This window comes from Morus notabilis, unplaced genomic scaffold, assembly GCF_000414095.1.
Source record: "Morus notabilis unplaced genomic scaffold, ASM41409v2 Scaffold437, whole genome shotgun sequence".
Classification (NCBI taxonomy): Eukaryota; Viridiplantae; Streptophyta; class Magnoliopsida; order Rosales; family Moraceae; genus Morus; species Morus notabilis.
In genome coordinates this window covers 570,417-591,012 of record NW_010363915.1, presented here as the reverse complement: position 1 = coordinate 591,012, position 20,596 = coordinate 570,417, and the positions used below count along the sequence as shown (strand labels likewise).

At 32.0% G+C, this 20,596-nt stretch overlaps 3 protein-coding genes across 3 annotated transcripts; 1 reads left to right on the top strand and 2 right to left on the bottom strand.

The window, feature by feature from the left end:
* Nucleotides 1-270: 270 nt before the first annotated feature.
* Nucleotides 271-2,917, bottom strand: LOC21405881 (pentatricopeptide repeat-containing protein At5g48730, chloroplastic). Its single transcript, XM_010105305.2, has 3 exons — nucleotides 2,487-2,917; nucleotides 1,304-1,710; nucleotides 271-1,059 (listed from the first exon to the last, which is right to left on the bottom strand). Exons 1-3 carry the CDS (start codon nucleotides 2,826-2,828, stop codon nucleotides 336-338), a joined length of 1,473 nt encoding a protein of 490 aa, XP_010103607.1. The 5' UTR covers nucleotides 2,829-2,917; the 3' UTR covers nucleotides 271-335.
* Nucleotides 2,918-7,339: 4,422 nt separating this feature from the next.
* On the top strand, nucleotides 7,340-10,142 carry LOC21405880 (F-box/LRR-repeat protein 4). The gene is made up of 2 exons (XM_010105304.2): nucleotides 7,340-7,885; nucleotides 8,994-10,142. The coding sequence occupies exons 1-2, from the start codon at nucleotides 7,543-7,545 to the stop codon at nucleotides 9,884-9,886; spliced, it is 1,236 nt and encodes a 411-aa protein (XP_010103606.1). The 5' UTR covers nucleotides 7,340-7,542; the 3' UTR covers nucleotides 9,887-10,142.
* An 8,716-nt stretch (nucleotides 10,143-18,858) lies between these two features.
* Nucleotides 18,859-20,133, bottom strand: LOC21405879 (putative GEM-like protein 8). Its single transcript, XM_010105303.2, has 4 exons — nucleotides 19,912-20,133; nucleotides 19,744-19,824; nucleotides 19,339-19,613; nucleotides 18,859-19,084 (listed from the first exon to the last, which is right to left on the bottom strand). The coding sequence occupies exons 1-4, from the start codon at nucleotides 20,069-20,071 to the stop codon at nucleotides 18,911-18,913; spliced, it is 690 nt and encodes a 229-aa protein (XP_010103605.1). The 5' UTR covers nucleotides 20,072-20,133; the 3' UTR covers nucleotides 18,859-18,910.
* Nucleotides 20,134-20,596: the final 463 nt, after the last annotated feature.

The following is a 20,596-nucleotide window of genomic DNA, read 5'->3' as shown; positions in this document are numbered from 1 at the left end:
TATTAAAAAATAAAAACATAAAAGTAAAAACAATTTTCAACTCTTTTTTAATTCATTCACAAAAATCATCCTCACTGTTTTTATTTTCATTTCCGTTTTTAAAACATTTGCTAAACAAATGTCATTTCGTTTTTATTTTCATTTATTGTTTCTTGAAATACGTAAAAATCATTTTAAAAAACGGTTCCAAACACGTACATGGTCTCTCAAGAATATGTACACAAAAAAATATTGGAATATGTACACAAAAAAAAATGACCAATATTGTTAACAAGAATGACAATGTACAATGTACGGAGATCTTAATAATGTACAAAGCCTTTAAAATTGTCGAATCAAAAGTCGGGCTTTGCCTTTTTCAACACAGTTAGTTGCCTTCCTTCTTCCGACTCGATAAAATTACGAAGCTCCTTTGCCTGGCCAGCCATCCCATTGGAAGAATAAGCTTTGATCATGGTTCTGTATGTAACCTTATCAGGCTTACATCCATTTTGCTTCATCATCTCCAACACCTCCTTCATCTCCGCAAGGCATCCCAGCCTCCCATAAGCATCCACCAGACAGTTGAAAAAGATGGTGTCCAATGTGACATCCGAATTCTCGATGAAACGCAAAACGCCACCAATCTTTTCAGGTTTTCCCGCTTGCGCATAAGCCCTCACAAGGGAACAAAGCGTGACACAACTCGGCTTGATCCTCTCTGACCGCATTAGCCTGAATAAGTACTCCATCTGCTTCAAATCCCCGGCTCTCCCAAATGCATCTATTACCACATTGTATGTGACAATAGTCCACGAGTAATGGTATTTCTGCATGTACTCCATTACGGCGCCCATTTTCTCATATTCGCCGGCTTTTCCATAGGAATCCAGGAGGATGTTGAAGGTCTTGATGTTGGGTTCGATCCCAGCTCTTTGAAACTTGTCGTAACACTTCTCCATTGTTTCTATCTGCCCACTGCCACCAAAGGCTCTCAACGTCGAGTTCATGGTCCAAACGTCCGGCTCACATTCTTCTTGTTGAAGCATTTCTACTAACACTGCTTCCATCTCCGCAAACCTTTTAGGGACAAAAAATAAATAAAAGACAACAACTTTATAAGAAAAGGAAACGAACTGTACTCAACCTAGATGAGCAATGGCTAGTATTTGTCTAATAGAAAAAGTATCGTTATCTTGCAATCCCACTAGCCCATTTTTTTTCCCTACGTTGAGATCTAAATAATAAAAAATTAAGCATATTACTCACAACAACAAAATAGAGAGTTAAAATGTCATAAGGGGAGGATATATTGGGAGAGTACTTTCTAGCTTTCCCATATGCATCAATCAGGACATTGTACGTGACCGTGCTGGGTCTGATCCCCTGAGCTTCCATGTCCGAGAGCAATGCTTCAACTTTGTCGAAATCAGAAAAATGCAGGCACGACTTGATGAGGACCGTGTAAGTGTGGACATCAGGTTGTAAATCTGGGGTGTTCTTCATATACTCGAGGAGGGAAAATGCTTGGTTAAAGCGGGTGCTCCTACCATATGCGGATAAAAGGGCAGTATAGGATTCATGGTTTACAGGACAGCCTTCCTCAACCATAGTTTGAAAGAGCTCGAAAGCCTTTTCGGGTTGTTTGCACTTTCCCAGCATGACAATTAGTTTGATGTACACACTAGAGTTTGGCCTATACCAGAGCTGCTCGCGTAGGAGTTCAAAAACCTGAGATGAACATTTTTTTAGTTAGTTAATGTGTGCGAGGCTAAAACTTCCAGCAGCTTTAGAAGTAAAAACTAAAGGAACTACATTTCAAGATGGGAAAATTCGAACTTAAACCGTGAGAGTTTAAAGCATTTTTCCAACGCATCGCCGAATCAGTATTTGAGCAGGAAAATCATTCTCCAATAGAGTGCCATTTTTTCCTAAATTTAAAAGATGCTATACTTAGTGCCAAATTTCCATGTAAAGCATATGCCAAATTTTGACATTTGATTGCTCTTGGTCGAGGTTCACTTTTCATTTTTAAGTCTCGTTCATTTCACCGATTCGAGTTTTATTACAGTACAAAACTCCCAGAAACAATCACATCTAATTTTTTATTACAATAAAAAGCTCTCACACAAAAATTGCATCTCAGCTCGAATTAAAAACTTAAATTAGCAAACTAAATGGCCCTTCATCTTTACAACATGCTAAATTCGAACTTAAAACCTGGGAGTTTAGTGATACTGATAATGGTGTTTTTACCCACTCAGATTCTTAAAGCTAAAACAACGGTAAGAAAGAAAGTAGTCTTTCTATCTTTTCAAACGTCCATAACAACCAATAAGCCTTCTTTCAGCGGCCAAAAGAATTCAACAAGCCAAAAAAAAAAAAAAAAAAAACACAAAAAATTCATTTCATTTCTCAAAGTTTTGCATAAAAAAATGAGAATTTATCAATTATATAACTTTAAGTTCAACTGAAAAAGATGAAAATAAAAGGAGTGACCAACTGACCTTGAGAGCCGATTCCCAGCGAAGAGCAGAAATCCTCTCATAAAGAGCTTCTAGAACAGTCCTGGGAAGCAGCTTCTTGGAATTGCTTGGTCCTCTCTTCGTCTCAATAAGGGCCTTTGTGGCCTCCCTCCGCAGAATCACCGATATGGCTTTTCTCGAAGCCGTCTTCTTGTTCACTTCCTCTTTCCTCTCCTTCGCTTCCTTCTCTTTCGCATTCTCCATGTCTACTGCTCTCACGGGCGTGGATTGTGGGCATTGAGATGATAGTTTTGTTGAGAGTCGCCGACGATTCCAATTCGGCCCCGACGGGTATGGATGGGCGGGGCTTGAAATTGAAGCCATAGTTTGCGTGAGAGAGAGAGAGAGAGACTGGAGAAGGACGAGAAAGCTTAGTGAGAGAGAGTATCACTATCAACTACCATAGCTTTGATTTTTTTTTTTTTAATTATTAGGATTATTATTACTATGTCCTGAACGTTTAAGGTCGTTCTTAATTTATGCGAATTTTATGCCTAGTTAATTTTGTGAATTCGAGTTTTTAATTTAAGTTGAGATGTGACATTTTTTTAGAGTTTTTCACTGTAGTAAAAAAAATTAGATGTGATATTTTCTAAGAATTTTTTACTGTAAAAACTTCAAACTGAAAACTCAAATCGGTAAAATGAGCGAGACCTTAATAACTCTTAGAGCATATTTACTTTGCCTTAAAAGAAAAAGGAAAGTAAAGCGTGATTTTTATTTATTTAATAATATATTTATTTATAAAATTAATAATAAAGATTTAGTAGGCATTATAAAATATAAGGGAATGAAGACACAGAATCTCGATCCTTGCACGTTCTTTAGTATTGATTTCTTATCAAAGAAAATAAATGTTAAATTTTCTTATGTACCCTTAATGAATTATTGTACCTTCAATGATTATTTAATTATATAAAATGACATTTTAGTGATTGCATTCATAATATTTTTATTCATAATTTTAGTAAACATAAGAAAGGGAATGAAGTTATTTCTCATTACACTATCTAATAGTTATGTAAACACATGAAAGAGAATAAATGACCTTTAGTCTAATTACTTATGACCTTTAGTTTTGCTTTACTTTTTAATCTCATTATCTTTTCTATTACACTCATTTAGGGTTTGGTAAACGTGCCCTTACTTTACTCTTGTATTTTCACTTCACGTTGTTCCCACTTAACACTTATGTTGTAATTTCTATTAAAAATGCATAGAGAAAAAGAGAGTAAGACAATCACGTAGTTCTTTCGTTTAAATTTTTGTTAAAAATAAATAGATAAAAACCATTTAGCTAAACTTGTTCCTTTTTTTTTATCTAATTTCAACAGAAATTCTTATAAAAAAATTTAAATGAGACATATTCAAAATTCAAGGACTAAAGTGAGAGTTCTTAAAACTTAAAAAGCACATTGAGAATTACCTTAAAGTTTAGCGTGCTAGAACAATGATAATGCAACTGTTGTGAAGTTCTTAAAGGAAAACGTGTTATTTCGGTTCAGAACGCCTCATGCTATCATTAGTGATCAAGGCACACACTTCTACAACCATTCTTTTGAGGCTCTGATGTGCAAGTATGGTGTTGCTTATAAAGTTTCGACTGCCTATCATCCACAAACGAATGGCTAAGCTGAGTTGGCAAACATGGAGATCAAGCAAATTTTAGAGAAGACGGTTAATCTCGGCCGTAAGGATGGGTTTCTGCATCTTCTTGACGCACTTTGGGCATACTGCACTGCATACAAAACCTAACTTGGGATGTCTTCCTATAGGTTTGTTTTTAAAAAAGCTTGTCATTTACCTATAGAGCTTGAATATAAGACTTATTGGGCTACCATGGCCCTCAACTTTGACCTCAGCGTTGCAGGTATTAATCGAAAGCTCCAACTTTCTAAAATTAAGGAGTTAAGGAACGATGCTTATGACAATTTAAGAATCTACAAGACAAAAATGAAAGCGACTCATGACAAGCAGATCTTGAGAAAGAACTTTGAACCGAATCAACGGATTCATCTGAGCACCTGTGAAATTAATTCTAATTATTATTCTTCGCTTTCTTTTCTTTTCTTAAAATGGAAAATCAATATCTTTCAACACGAAAAAGTCTCAAATTGCCTTAATAATATTTTAGTGACTATTTTTCTAATATCATCTAGTATTTTTCTAATATGATTAAAGATATAGATCGTATTAAAATAATGATAAAAAAGTTTTTTTTAATCATTTTAGTTGAAAAAGAGGAAAATAGCCAAATATTCTTAGAGTGTATGAGTCCATAATTTTAACTCTTATTTTTTATTAATATCTTTTTTAATTAAATAACTATATTAATTAAAAGGGTATTAATTAAGAGTAAGAAATAGTGATGCACTTTAATAGTAAGTTTAGCAATTTTCTAATTAACAAAAGAGCCAATGTACGAGTAGAGTTACAAGTCAAGGCCGTTGGGCACGCTACTTTACCTGGATCGGACTATAGGAGAAAAAGTCAGTCCAATCTGCCGTTAAAAGCCTAGTAGACTAAGACCTGTTTGAAACTTTACAAGGGAATTTTAAATAAGTAATAATAATAATTAAAAAATGGCTAACCGGCCTAGCTCAAAAAGACTTTCGAGCCGAGAACCTCGACCCAACCTTATCCTACTTGAGAATTTTATATGCGAGAAATCAAGACCCACACACTTTTAAGGGAGCTTTATCAAAATTTCTCATTTTATGCAGACTGGATATGGGCCAAAACAATTTTAAATTGACTTGTTTGGTTCGATTTAAACTTACAACTCTATGCACTAGTAAGAAAATAGTAAAATAAGTAAGAAGATTAGATAGAGCCAATGAGAGCATCTCATTATATAAAGGGGTCAAGTGAAGAAATTTATTTCTTTTATTTGAGACTCGTTTCTTTTTATTTTTATTTTAGAAGTTTAACCTATATAAAATTGTAATTAATTATATTTGAGAAATGAGATGATGTAGCTGTATAAGCCCTTCTTGCAATAAATGTCAGAACTTTCTTTTACACTCCGTTTGGTAGGAGGGAAAGAAAAAAGAATGGAAAGAAAACATATAAAAAAAATGTAAAGGAAATGAATGAAGTTGATTTTCTTTTATAGTGTTTAGTATAATGAGAGAAAATTTTTTTCTATCCTATTTTCCTTTCCCTCATTTCTTCCTTCTTACCAAACAACCAACTCTATCAATTTCTATCCAATAATCCTTTTACTCACTTCCTTCTTTTCCCTTTTTCATCATACCAAACATAGTGTTAGGAAAATGATCGATGACCTGCCATTAACATGGTTGATGTGTTGATTAATTAAATTATGTTGGTAGTGATTAATGATCAAATCAATCAATAATTGGTGGTAAATAATCAATTTAAATTTGTTAAATACTGACTCAATCATTAATTAACTACTAAGTTAAACAGTCAATTATTGATTGACCATCAAATCAATTAGTTAGTTGTTGCATTTTTTACAAACGAATTAATTTCCTACTTTAACAAAACTCGAGATATTTGTCAAAATAATACTTTTAAGAAGAGTCATTTCACTACATATTCCTATATTTTTCAAAATCTTAAATAAAACATTAACATGTGTAGATAATAGACATTGTTGTATATCTCACAAGATCAGATTCTATGGGGACACGTTTACTTTAGTATTTTTTCTCACAAAAATTTTGATTTGCCGTTCAAACTTACTTACCAAACGACACCTAAGTAGTTGCTAGGGGTGTGCAAACTAACCAAACTGTTTCTTTTAGGTAAAATACAAATCAAACAAATTACAAATTAGTTTAGAGATTTTCAAACCAAACCAAACCAATTAAAGGATCTAATCCAATTCAAACCAAACTAATTGTAATTGGTTTTATTTGGTTTTTCTAATTGATTTGAACTACTATTTTACAACATATTATCAAGTCTCAAGTATAACTAGTACTAATATTTTGTGTGCTCTTGTCTCTCTGTCTCTCTTCTTTTAATGACAAAATAAAATTAAAATAATTATATTTATATAATATTAGTTATGACTCATGATTGAATATGATATTCACTTTTTCTAAATATATGAAAGAAAATGAATATAGACAAATTAGAGAGAATCACTCAAAGGAGTAGAGAATGAGAGGAGAGGAGTGGAAAAAGCTTGATGGTAGATTGTGGAGGTAGTTTTAGTTATGTATATATATGTTATGATAAAAATTTCTAAAGTTATTATCATTTAATTTTATAGTAAAAGAGCTTTTTAAAATATAAATAACTTATAAATATATGAAATATATATAATTTTAGAAAAATTATATAGACGTAAATTAGTTTGGTTTGGTTGGGCTTTTTTAGGGGTAAAGTAAAACTACGTACTAAACTAATTTAGTTAGTTTTTTTTTTTTTTTAAATTTAAACCAAACCAAAGAGATTATTCATTGATTTTGTTTGGCTGGTTTAGTTTAGTTAGTATAAATGGTTTGTTATACTCTTTGACCTTGTTTAGTTTATTGATTGGAGTTTTTAATTTGAGTTAATTTTATATGAGAGTTTTTAATTATATAAAAAAATTTAAATATAATTTTTTATAAAAATTTTAAACTGCAATAAAATTAAAATTGAGAATTCGAATCGGTTAAATATTATGGGATCGTTTAGTTCACTGATTTAAATTTTTAATTTAAGTTGAGATGTTATTTTATATGAGAGTTTTTTATTATATTAAAAAAATTAAATGTGATTATTTTTGAGAACTTTTTATTATAATAAAACTTAAATTTTAAATTTAAATCGGTAAAAACGGGACATATATAATGTTCACACCAAAAGAGGTAATTTCGTAAATTTGCTCTGGGCGCCGATCTAACTCCTGTATGTACTCGCCACCGGAGCCACCGTCCCCAGTCCGTCCCCCCCTTTTCTTAACCCTAATTCCTAATTCACTTCCTCCGAATCAGATTTAGGTCTAGGGTTAGGACCCAAATCAGGGATAAATATTCATTCTCAATCTACAATCAATCCCCTTCTCCTTTCCCCACCAATGGCTTCCGACGTCCTAGAAGCGATCTCCATAAACGACGTGTTGACGGACGACGAGCTCCGGGCGGTGCTGTCGAAGCTGGGGAGCGATCAGGACAAGGAGGCCTTCGGATTGGTCTGCAAGAGATGGCTCCACTTGCAGAGCACCGAGAGGAAGAAGCTCTTCGCTCGCGCCGGGCCCCACATGCTCCGCCGAATGGCCGCCAGGTTCTCCCGCCTCCAGGAATTGGACCTCTCGCAGTCGGTCTCTCGGTCCTTCTATCCCGGCGTCACCGACTCCGATCTTTCTGTCATCGCCGATGGCTTCAGCTGCTTGAGAGTCCTCAATTTGCAGAATTGTAAAGGTCTGGTTTTTCTACTCAGTTAATGATGTATTCGAATGTTGCTAGACTTTTCTTTGGTTATCATATACTATTATGTTTTTGGATAATTGCAATTCTGGTTTTGCTCTTTGGTATTATTTAAACAAGATGAGACGTGGACTATTTCTGACCACCAACTTTAGGTGCCAGCAGTTTTCTTTGCTGCAGTAAATTTGTTCTGGCATAGACAGTTTGAAAAACAAAGAAAAATGCTTTGTTTCTTCCAGCAATCCGAACCCAACAATTCAATTAGGATTGTTGTTTAAGGTTCAAATTGATGTTTGGTAGAGAACTAAATGAGGACAATTTAAATCACTGACAATGGTTCAAACCCTTGATTTCAGAATTTAGTGAAATAATTTAGATCTTAATTTTTCTCTCCACTCAACTTCAAGGTTAAAAATATCATAACTTTTTCCTTCCAATTCTGATTGAGATGATTTTTTTTAATGTGCATAATGAAAAGAGTAACAGATCCCCGTCCACATTGCATTGTTTTTTAATGTCATTTACAATGAAGTTTTATAAGATTTGTTACAAAACTCTAATGACGGTTTTTAACACTTTATCCAAACACAGTTCGGATTTTATTTCTAATTCAAATTACAATTTATTTGCGTATCCAAACACCGGTTCCAATCACAATTAAAATCACCACAATTTAAATCACTACAATTCCAACCAAATCAACAATTTGAATCGTTGAACCAAACAAGACCAAAGACAATCCGTTTTGGTTTGATTTCAAGCTTTTCACTTATAACTGAATATCGAGTTTAAATTTTCTGAAACAATTTGTCTGGAACAGGAACCCCTTTTTGATATCGTGAATGTCAATAAGTTTGGGTGCTTATAATTTTGTGATCTAGATCTAGTAGCTTCCTGTAGCTCTTCTTTTGGAATTGCTGGTTGTTATTTATATATTGGAAGCACTGATAAAATCTTGTCACATTCTCTTTTGTCTGAAATTAAATATACGTTTCACCTGTTAATCGAAACATTTGCTTATTTTGGAAACTTCTTGTGCTAAACAAACAATGTATAATTTGATATTTGAACCTTTTTTTTTTGTATTTATTTATATTTGTAGGAATTACCGATAAAGGGTTGGTGGCAATTGGGAGTGGCCTTTCTTCGCTACAATCCTTGGATGTATCATATTGCAGAAAGTTGACAGACAAAGGGTTGTCAGTTGTTGCTGGGGGTTGTTCTGATCTACGGAGCCTGCGTCTCACTGGCTGCAGACTTGTTACAAACGGAGTATTACAAGCACTTTCCAAGAATTGTCGTAATCTTGAAGAGTTGGTGCTCCAAGGATGTATCAACATAACTGACTCAGGTCTAACTGAACTTGTAAATGGGTGTCGCGGAATCAAGTTTTTAGACGTCAACAAATGCAGTAATATTGGAGACGTTGGGGTTTTCAGTGTTTCTGAGGCCTGTGCATCTTCACTGAAAACACTTAAGTTGTTGGATTGCAACAAAATTGGGAATGCCTCCATATTATCCTTGGCCAAATTCTGCAAAAATCTTGAAACTCTAATAATTGGTGGCTGCCGGAACATCTCTGATGAATCAATAAGTTCACTTGCCGCCACTTTTAAGAATAGTCTGAAGAACTTGCGGATGGACTGGTGTCTAAACATTTCTGATTCTTCGTTAAGCTGTATCCTCGTTCATTGCAGAAACATAGAAGCTATCGACATTGGGTGCTGTGAGGAGGTTACTGATGCTGCCTTTGAGGGTTTAAGCAGTCGAGAAACTAAGTTGAGTCTGAAGGTTTTGAAGCTTAGTAACTGCGCCAAAATCACAGTGGCCGGGATCGGCAAGCTCCTAAATAAATGCAGCTCTTTGGAATACCTTGATGTTAGATCATGCCCACAAATTACAAAGGCAGGTTGTGAGGAGGCAGGATTGTCATTTCCTGATTGCTGTAAAGTAAACTTTACGGGAAGTTTATCGGAGCCTGATGTGTTACTTTAAAGAGCTGGCTTCTTCACTAAACATTATTATGAATTCATGAAAGCAAGCACTGTCCTGGAAGGTTTGAGACATTGCCAACAACTTGTGATGTGGGTAGTTCTTGTTGTTCTGTTCAATCTTATGTCTTCAAACTCGAAGAACATTTTGGGCTTGTCTTGTATTTGTCTCTCAGAATATGTTTGTAAATTTATGTATATTGCCTTCTCATTGCTGTTTTATATTTCCTCTGCATTTTGGAAGAAATTAGTATTGTTAACTTGCCTGGTCTGGATTTGTTACCCTCTTCTAGAATTTGATTTTTCACCCATGCTTTGTGCAGACAATTCTCTCTCTCTCTCTCTCTCTCTCTCTCTCATTTTATTTTATTTTATTTTATTCATTTTTTTGGGTGCGGACTGATCTTTTTCTTGAGTACTGGTGAAATGTCGGAAAAGGTTCTGAGAGGTGACGTGTTTAAATGACCAGAGTCGTTCCTTTATGCCATTGTACACATGGAAGTGTTATAGAACTACATGTGATTCTTTTAGCAAAAAAAAAAAAAAAAAAAGAACAATTACCATGTGAATATGATTAAGCTTTACATGACAAACAAAAGTACTAGCAGTGGGTAAGGTAACATGATGAATAGAACCATGTGATTATGATTATTGTTTTACAAGACAAACAAAAGTTTTTTATTTTCTTAGACTTAAGTGTGTAATGTAAAATGATGAATTGCTTAATTTAATCCCCAAGAAGGCCCTCTTCCAACAACCAAGTGTGTAATATATATTCTTGCTTAGCCTAATTTGCGTTTGCTAAGGTTGCTGGTGGCTGGTGAAGCGAAATTCCTTAATGATGAGTGACAACTAGTGCTGAAATTTTAGATGGGCCGTCCGCGACCGTTTGAAAAAATTGATTTTGAGCTTGACGTTCAAACCAGCCCGCCCGAGCCCGAGAAGGTCCATAGACGGGCCGCAGGCCTAGTTTTGGCTGCCCGAGCCCGGTCAGGCAGCCTGAGCCCGCCCGAATGGCTCGAAAATTTTTTTTTTATTATATTTTTTATATATATTATATATAATATACTATTATTTAGTAATTGTATTTGTATATAAATAATTATTAAGTTATTTAGTGTTAAAATTATATAAAAATTAAAATCAACATTCAACACATATTATTAAAAATAAGAGCGATTTGAGAGAGAGAGCTTTAGAATATTGTAATAGTTTTTAGAAAAATTGTGAGAGATTTGAGAGATTGAGAGGAATTGAGAGAAATTGAGAGAGATTGAAAGAGTTTGGGTGAGAAAAATGTGTGTGTGTGGGGTGGGGTATTTATAGGAAAATTTTTGGGTTAAAAAATTAATTTTTTCCCCCAAATTCGAATCCAACGGTCTTTTTTTGGTCTCGGCGGGTTAGGTTTAGGCCGAAAATCAGGCAGCAGTAAAAAAAAAGAGCCGTTGAAGTCGGGCTTTTCAGACGCGGGTTGGGTCGGCCGCCAATAATAAAAAAAATAAGCCGTTGATTGGGCTTCGGGCAATTCAGGCCGGAGAGAAAAAAAATCAAATAAATTATGGCAGTTGAGGGTCGGAGGCTTTTTTCCGGCAGTAGGCTTCGGCAATTCTGACCATTCTTGGGCAGCCTGAGTCCGAGCTCAAAAATTTGCTTGGATGGGCCACCTTATGGGCCTACCCGCCGAGCCCGAAAAATTCAGGCTTCGGGCAAGCCTGCCGGCCCAAAGTTCCAGCACTAGTGACAACTATAAAATTGAAGCTGGTAGTGTATGTTTTTTATTGTTAGTTTTGATCAAAATCATGTTAAAACGAAAAGTATAGAAAACTTATAGTATTAAAGACATTTTATATTTGAAATAGAAATCCATTGTAAAATAAATTATAGAAAACATGCTTACAAACTTGTGGAAGTGAATGGTCAATTTACTAATGTATACAAAATAAATAGACTATTTTATGTTTTTAATTTTACCATTTTCTTGCTAATTTTGCCTTTTTCTTTTGATAAATCCAGGTATATTCATGATTTATCAAGTTAAAATCACTTGAAAAAAATAGTACAAATTCTAATAATAAATTCTGAACATACTTGGTAAATCTAGGATTTACCAGACACATTACTAGGAAAAAAATGTACAGATTCTAATGGTAAATCTCAAATTTACATGGTAAAATCTAGGATTTACTATGTTTGTATTAGTACAAAAAAATGAAAAATCTAATGATAAATTCCAGATATACTTAGCAAATATTGGATTTACCAAGTTCATATTAGTAGGGGAAAAGAACACAATAAATTATAATAGTAATTCCCCAATGTACTTAGTAAATTCTGGATTTACTAAATTCGTATTATGAGAAAAAAGAAAAACATTTAATTGTAAATCTCAAATATACCAGGTAAATTTTGGATTTACTAAGATCGTATTAATAGGAGAAAAGAACACTACTTTAATAGTAAATTCAAGATATACTTGATAAATTTTAGATTTACTAAATTCATATTAATAGAGAAAAAATGAAAAATTTAATAGTAAATTTTAAATATAAACGATAAATTTAAGATATACCGAAATTGTATTTTTAATATTCCAGCTTGTTGTAAATTTAAATTTAACTCACGTGAGCTTATTTATAACTTTTTTTAAAACATTAACGTATTAATTTTAATCCCTCTAAAATTTTGATTTATTTCCCTTAATCTCTCAAATATTTTTTCGGTCCGTATCATAAAAATCTCATATAAAATTATGTTTGCTCGCTATAGGTTTTGACAACATTGCACGAAAAGGCAAAAGCATTCCAGTGCTTGTCAGATAAAACTTTATCGGTGGGGCTTTTGAGAACGTGTTGAGTGAATAAAGATTGATTAAGGGGAAAAGAAAAATGGGTTATTTGATTAGGGGATTTGTATTATGATTTGAATAATAGTTTATAATTTGTTATAATATTTTTTTTTATAAAAAATACACATAAATAAAAAATAGTTATAATCTCATGATTCTAATTCATGAACCAAACGTCATGTGTTTAGAATTCGTTTTAAAATAATTTTATTTTTTATATAAAAACAGAAATAAAAATGTTTTCAATCTTAGACATAAATTATTTTTAAAAATTTGTTTGGTAATTTTATTAAAAGATTATTTTTAATATAAAAAAATATATTAATGTCTCTCTCTGTGCTCGAGAGAGAAGAAAACAGAAATAAAAAATAAACAATAATTAAAAATTATTTTTTATTTCTCTCTCATTTTACACTAAATTAAAAAATTATTTTTATTTTTATTTTTTATCTTTAATTATGTCAAATACCGTTTCTCTTTCGTTTTTATTTTTTTTCTCAAAAAATGTAAAAAATAAAAATAAAATTAACTCCAGGCCGTATGTCATACCTGTTTAGAAGAAATCCCATTGAAAGGTTTTCCGTTAGAGGATTAACAAAACTCAAAAAAGAAAAAAAAAAAAAAAGAAATTATAAAGGTTTAACGGAATTATTACTTAACTCCAACGTTCATAATAGAGGGATCACATCATAATCAACTATATTGGTGGATAAAGTTTATTTGTATAATTAGCTTATCATAAATATATATGCATAATCTTAAGTGTTGTTTTGATTTTTGATAGCGGCACAAATTAAAGTTAATAATAGTATTTAATTGATTAAAAGTTTAATTGAATTAAGTATTGTTTATTGGAACTTCGATTAAGCAGGTCCATTTGGTCTGTTTACTAGTTGCATAAATTCTCAAGGAAAAAATTAATAGAACTTTCTCAATAATTTATAATCATATTGGACTATATGCAAAATGCCCACACAGGTAATTTGTATCGATGTGTGTTGTGAAAATTCTAACGCAAGTGCACGTTGTCGACAAACAAGAAAGTGAGTATGAGTATCGTCCGACAGAAATTCAATTCGCTGATTCGAATTGAGATGTGATTTTATGTGAGAATTTTTTACTGTAGTAAAAAAGTTATATATGACTATTTCTGAGAGTTTTTTATTATAACAAAACTCAAATTCTAAACTCAAATTAGTGAAATAAACGGGACCTTACTAACTTATTAAGTACTAAAATTATCTCAATCTAATTTTATTCGATCGGTCATTATTAAAACTAAAAAAAACAAGTAAATAAACGAAATTTCAAAACAAATTAACTAACGAGCCAAGGACAACTACCAATAAAGTAAAAACAAATTCTAACACGGAAAATCAAATGGAGGAATTAAACGTAGTTAAAATCAATTGATTAGGTTCTAGGATCGCAAGTTCACCATTTGATATCACTTGAGCAAATTCTACTCTCGAATTGATTAATTTCAATTAGTGGAATTGCTTGTCGAATGCACTAAATTACTCACTTGCGTCTTCCGATAAACAAGAAAGCATATTTATTGTAATATCCAAAAATTTAGAGCTATTAGCATAGTTGATTTATTTTATGATATTTGGAGATTTTGGATTATTTTTGATGATATTTGAAGATTTCATATGAGGAATTATTTTATACCAATTAGGTTATCTTATTTGGAATTTCTTAGAGTTCGTTTAGTTCATAGATTAAAACCATGTGATTAGAACTATTTTCGATTTACGTATATTTTTTATGAGAGAAAATACTATAGCGAATTACGAATCATGATTCGAATCAGAGAATCCCTCTCCCAAACATCACCTTAGTAATTGAAAAAAAAAACAATTAGGCCCAAATAGATGAGCCCAATAGTTTAGGAAGCCCATCACCTGGAAGCCCAAGCGCTTATGCTGAGCTTCCTAAGGAAGCTTTATATCACCGACTTTGATCAAAATAAAAGCCTTGCCGACCAAACAATGAAAGGAGAAAAGAAAGAAGAGAGAGAGAAGAAAGGGAGAAAAAGAAAGAAAAAGAAAGAAAAAGAAAGAAAAAGAAAATAGAGAAAAGAAGATAAAAGAGAGAATGAAGAATTTTACTTTGTACTAGCTTGATTATAAGTAGATTTTTCATTGCATCACTTAAACAGTAATATGTTTTTAGTGAAAATTTGTTATCTATATATGTTATTGTTGACTTGCTTTATGAGATTTCAAAAGTGTTTTATGAGTATGATGTGAACACTTATATTTATTACGAACTAACTGAATATGATAAGGACCGAATCTTTGAGGAATAAGAGATTCTAAGATAGATGCTACATGAAAGGAGTTTTAATAACACAAGACTAATCTTATACAAGAACGCCCTAAATATTTTAGATAAGTATTTTAAAAGTGGAAATAATTTATGGTTTTACTTAATGAACTATCGCTCATATAGTTCTCATGATGCAGGTAAGTTTGATAATTAAGAATTTTAGTTGACTAAGCATAAATGATCCACAATCCCAAGACGAGTTTGATAATTTGTAATTTTAAAAATTCTATTAGAGGATTATTTTTGTGATAGATATTATTTTTTCTCTTTGTAGTTTTATTTATTCTAATTAAGCCAACGTTTCTCCTAAACTTAACAGTTCTCGAGTTACTAACTTAAAAGGGCGTTACATTTATATTAATTAAACCCTCTATATTCTTATGAAGACATAATTAGCTCAAATTCATTAAGAACAAACATTCACAATGACTACACATACATTATGGATATATTCCTATTCCATTTGCACATGGTGTCCTATTATTGCTCAAGAATAGAAATTTCTTTCCCTAACTTCATTCAAGTCTAAAATGGGCACCTAATGAGTGGCCAAATCATTAAGAGCATTAAGTACATAATAGGACAATAAATTCCAATAATCAATAGGAAATCAAAGAGAGTAAATTAACTCAAAATCCATAATTAGGCTACATTGCAACCCTAGATAATGAAGCTAGAACATTTCCCAAATTAAAGGGCAAATGAAAATAAAATTCCAATACTACAAATCCAATATTATCACAAAAATAGTAGTTGAAATTAAAGAGAATAAAGTTTGAGAAAGTATTCCTTTCTTCGAGCTCTTCCCCAACTTGTACCTTCATGAAAATTGGTTGGATAATTTTTGGAATTAGATTTTCTGCACAAACACTCATTAAGGGTCCATTTAATTCGTTAATTTAAATTTTTAATTTGAGTTAAAATGTGAGTTTATATGAGAGTCTTTTATTATAGTAAAAAAGTTAAATGTAACTATTTTTGAGAATTTTTTATTATAATAAAATTGATGAAATAAACATGTCTGACAATGTATATATATTTTCTTTTATCTTTTTGTTTTTTTTTTTTCCATCTCTTTCTTCTCCTCCGCAGCCAGCAGGAGTACATCATCAGACCCTGGGACAAGTGGCGCGGCGCGATACTGTGAGAAGAAGCGGGGACATGTGGCGGATGGTGGATGGCTGAAATGACGGGTACACATGGGTTTTGATGGCTTGCGTTGCACAGGATTAGACTAGAGGGGGAGTCGGTTGCGTGGTGGCCCACGAGACACCACGTGGAGCGATGCGAGAGGCCACTCACCTGTTGTCTCTGACGACGACGCACTCCTCTTGGCGGTGAACTACACATGCGAGCTGGTTTCCTCACTAGCGGGCTTGGGAATTGGCCGAAACCGGTTCAATTTGAATTTTTTGATCCGTTTCTTTGTAATTTGGACCCCATTAAAGCTCAAAATTTTCAATTAAGCCCTTTTCAATGTTGGTTTTGAAAACGATTTTCTTTGCAGAAGCATGCGTTCTTTGACCATGAACAATCATTGTTCTAAGCTAGTTTAGAATTTCAGAATCTTTCTTATCAATTTCTTGAATCTACAAAGACGTTTGTGTGGACACATCTAAAAAAAATGAGATTAGCACTCAAAAACACTCAAATCTTCCACGAACACCAATGCATACACGACATGAAACAGAAATGAAGAACTTTTCTTCTCTTTTTCTCATTCTATAATAAAACACTACGAAAGTAAACTTAAAAGACTACTTTCTATTTTTATCATTCAAAAATTTTATCAACTGCGCTCATAAATAAATAATTATTTCTTATTTCATTTAATGGAATATAAAATAAAAACAAAAACTCTAACGATTGACCCTATAAAGAGGTCACATGGGAAGCTATCATAGAGAAAGAAACTCGTACTTAAAAAAAAGGAGAAGTGACAAAAAAAATTTTAATTTCTATGTGATTTGCCACTAAGGGTGTATTTGAAATTAGTTTTGAGTTATTTTGTAAGATAATTCTGCATGTCTTTGAGGCACAAAAATAAAAACGATATGCAAATCTCGTTTATTTAACAAATGTTTTAGAAACAAAAATGAAAATAAAAAATATTGCGAATGATTTTTTTGTGAATTAAAAATTGATTGAAAGTTTTTATTGCCTTTTCAATATTCATTTTCTGGTACTTTCAACAATGTTATATGAAATAATTAATTAGATAGTAATTACTCAAGTATTAATTAAAAATTAGTTTCTTACTATTAAATTTTTAATTTATTAATAAAAGTAAGTAATAAACAATAAACAATAAATAATAAATAATTATTTAGTTAAAGATTAATTTCTGAAAATTGATTATATAATATATTAATAATGGAATAATTAATAATAGGTTATTAAATAAATAACTAATAATTTATATCAATCATATCATATATTAATTATAATTTGTTAGTTACTAAACAATTGAAAAAGAATAAATAAATAGTAATTACTCAATTAATAATTATTATTAAATTATATTTATTAATTATGTAATATACTGATCAATATTAATTAATAATTGATAATTAGTAATTAATTATCATTTAAAGAATAATTGATCACGTATATTGGTAATTAGATAATATATCCATTATTATACTTACTAATATGTAATATTAATTGCTAAGTTATTATCAATCATTATTTACTTAATATATTAATTTAAGATTATTAAATACATGCACTCAAAACAAAATTTCATAATATAATCACACACAATTTTAATTTTTTTATTATACTCAAGACAATATCTTTATAAACCAATCAAACACAATTTCAAAATCGATCTCAATATGATTCTCAAAACAATATCACTTTCACTTTCATATTAAAAATGAAACCATTATGAAAACATTACCAAACCGGCCCTATATGTTTTAGTACGGAGTGTTATGTAACGAACTCTATGGATTTTGGGGGTAAAACGAATTCATCCATAGATAAGCGAAACAAACTTTTAGTTCTTCATCTTATATACTTCGAAATATACTGGAAATGAGGACTCTTTTTGAACCAACCTCTTAATATGGTAAAATTAAACATTGTGTGTTATGTGATCATAGGAAAATTTGTTACATGAAACAAGTTCATACTATATTCTCTGATGTCTATGTCTCTCTCTGTCTATCATTTATTAATTACTTTTTACAATAATAATTTCTATTTCTATTTTTATTATTTATTTCCTTTTATTTAATTTTTTTATTACTATAATATCATGAATTATATTTACTATTAGGTTTAAATATATAGTAACATACAACATTAATTAGTAAAATGAGAAAAAATAAATAAAAGATTAAAATATTATTTGCAACAACAAATGTGATCGCAAAAAATATAAGCCACGTCAACTAAATCTGCATCTTCTGCGACAACTTAATTCGTAAAATGTTGTTGCAAATACTCAATGCCATGTCATCTTAACGTTGTAGCCGATGAAATAATTACAGCGACTCATTTGTGATGATTGTCGTCGCAAATATAATTGCGACGACTGCTTGTCGTCGCAAAAATTATTTTTGCGATGAATCAATTGTGGCGACATTTTTGCGATGATAAATAGTCACTAAAACTTCATTTGTGATGACTTTGAATTTGTTGCAATGACTTTTTGTAGTCGCTAATAGCCATGTTTCTTCTAGTGACAAGGAATTTAATTGTCTTACAGTAAAATGATTATGGAAGAATAATAAGACATCTATTTTCTCATGTATCAAAACTTTGTACAACTTCTATATATAACCGTATTGATGAGCTCTTACCAGCTTAATCCATTTACAAACACAATACAAGATACTTTCTCTAAGCTTGAGAAACTGCCTGTTTAAGATACTTGTAACTTTCGTTGTAGTTCAAGAAGCCCATAAACCAGAAGTCAAAGTTATCAACAGTAACAATTTCTATGTACTTCTCCGATGGTTTCTTTACATTCACACTTTGGTTAACTCTCTTTATCTTGCTTAATGGGATCACAACCTGAGAAGATCATAGAGATATAATCAAACTCATTAGCACCATATGTAGGAAGAAATAGAGAAATTAGAAGCTGATTGTTAAAACTTTACTTTAATTGTTTGGAGTAAGGATTCGTGCCATGGTTCGGATTATGGTTCGTGATTCGCTACGGTGTTTTTTCTCACAAAAAACACACGTCTGAAAATAGTTCTGAATTATAATTCTGAACTCATGAACCAAACGTTTACTAAATATTTGTGAATATTATATATTACCTTATAACTGGCTCTAATTATTTCTCCCTTTGGGGAAGAAAACTTGATCGTTTTTTGGCTGCGAAAGGCTATCTTCTCCGGGGAGATGAAGAGAAGGCCGGCCATAGGACCAGCTGTGGTTGACAAATAGCATTGAGAAGCTTTTAATAGTTTCTCCTCTTCTGTGGCACCAAAAATTTGTTTAAATATTTTCTCCAATCCACCAACTTGTAGAATCCGAGCTCCCAAGCTCAGCTTCCCTTTCACAGTTTCAGTGATCTTAGGTCCCAGTCTCACTGCACGAGAAAAAAAAAAAAAAAAAAAAAAAAAGAAAGAAAATTGAGCTTTTCAATTGAAAATAGTAGCTAAAGTTTCAGAACATGGATTATTATTTGTGGTTTGAACTAAAGGGAGAGAATAATTTACCATGCTCTTTGATTCCATGTGCAAAGCTGTGAGCTTTCTTCCCAAGCTTGTTTATTCTATTCCGCACCAAATCTACTCTACCTGTAACAAGACTAGTTTCTGTAGTGAAAAGCCTACTTTTGGACTAATTCATTTGTAGAGAGAAAAAGATCAAAGAGTAGAATTTACTTCTTTTCAGAGCTGAGGATCCATCTTCAGAAATTTGGTGATCTGTGTGGAATTGTGTGGTAGTATCAGTTAGGAGTACCCTTGAAGACCTCTTATTATGTGGATAAGCTGTAGAGCTTACTGGAATTCCAATAACTTGTCCCTGAAGTAATGTTTTCATATTCTCTAAGATGAAAAGGAAATTGATTCTAGCACTGTATAAGAATGTTATTCAATGTGAGAGGAAAGTAATTGATCACTTAATGCTTACTGAGGTAATCAGGAGGTGCATTTAAAGGGAGTTAAGTGTATCTTTAACTTTTTGTTGCCTGAGTCATCATTGGATCATCAGTGAGAATATAGGTACAGACATATATTTGATTTCTTAAAGATGAAAAAAGTTTTAAGAGAAAAGAATGGTGAGAAGATGGCATGTTTTGGTTGCTTTAAGAAAAGACAATGTGGAAAGTTTCAAGTCTTCTCTGGTGGAAAGTTTCAAGACAATAATTCAAGTCGCACGCTCCAATAATCCATTTTATATCCAAAGAATTCACTTCAACTATGAGTGCCAAACAAATAATGCACTCGTAAGGTTCAAGTATTGGAAGCAAAAGGTGGATTTGGGGTGTCTGAATTAAGTCTGTTTCTTGTTATAGAAGACTTCATTTTGGATTGGTCCACTGAATTTAATAGATGGAACATGAAA

What these genes read in the sequence shown, in the direction of transcription:
- LOC21405880 (XM_010105304.2), top strand. Translation starts at nt 7,543, where the DNA reads ATGGCTTCCGACGTCCTAGAAGCGATCTCCATAAACGACGTGTTGACG. An exon ending in CAATTTGCAGAATTGTAAAG is followed by an intron (nt 7,886 to 8,993) that starts GTCTGGTTTTTC and finishes TTATATTTGTAG; the next exon opens with GAATTACCGATAAAGGGTTG.
- LOC21405881 (XM_010105305.2), bottom strand. Translation starts at nt 2,828, where the DNA reads ATGGCTTCAATTTCAAGCCCCGCCCATCCATACCCGTCGGGGCCGAAT. An exon ending in GCTGGGAATCGGCTCTCAAG is followed by an intron (nt 1,711 to 2,486) that starts GTCAGTTGGTCA and finishes TGTTCATCTCAG; the next exon opens with GTTTTTGAACTCCTACGCGA. An exon ending in GCATATGGGAAAGCTAGAAA is followed by an intron (nt 1,060 to 1,303) that starts GTACTCTCCCAA and finishes TGTCCCTAAAAG; the next exon opens with GTTTGCGGAGATGGAAGCAG.
- LOC21405879 (XM_010105303.2), bottom strand. Translation starts at nt 20,071, where the DNA reads ATGAAAACATTACTTCAGGGACAAGTTATTGGAATTCCAGTAAGCTCT. An exon ending in ACATGGAATCAAAGAGCATG is followed by an intron (nt 19,614 to 19,743) that starts GTAAATTATTCT and finishes TTTCTCGTGCAG; the next exon opens with TGAGACTGGGACCTAAGATC. An exon ending in TAATTAGAGCCAGTTATAAG is followed by an intron (nt 19,085 to 19,338) that starts GTAATATATAAT and finishes TGATCTTCTCAG; the next exon opens with GTTGTGATCCCATTAAGCAA.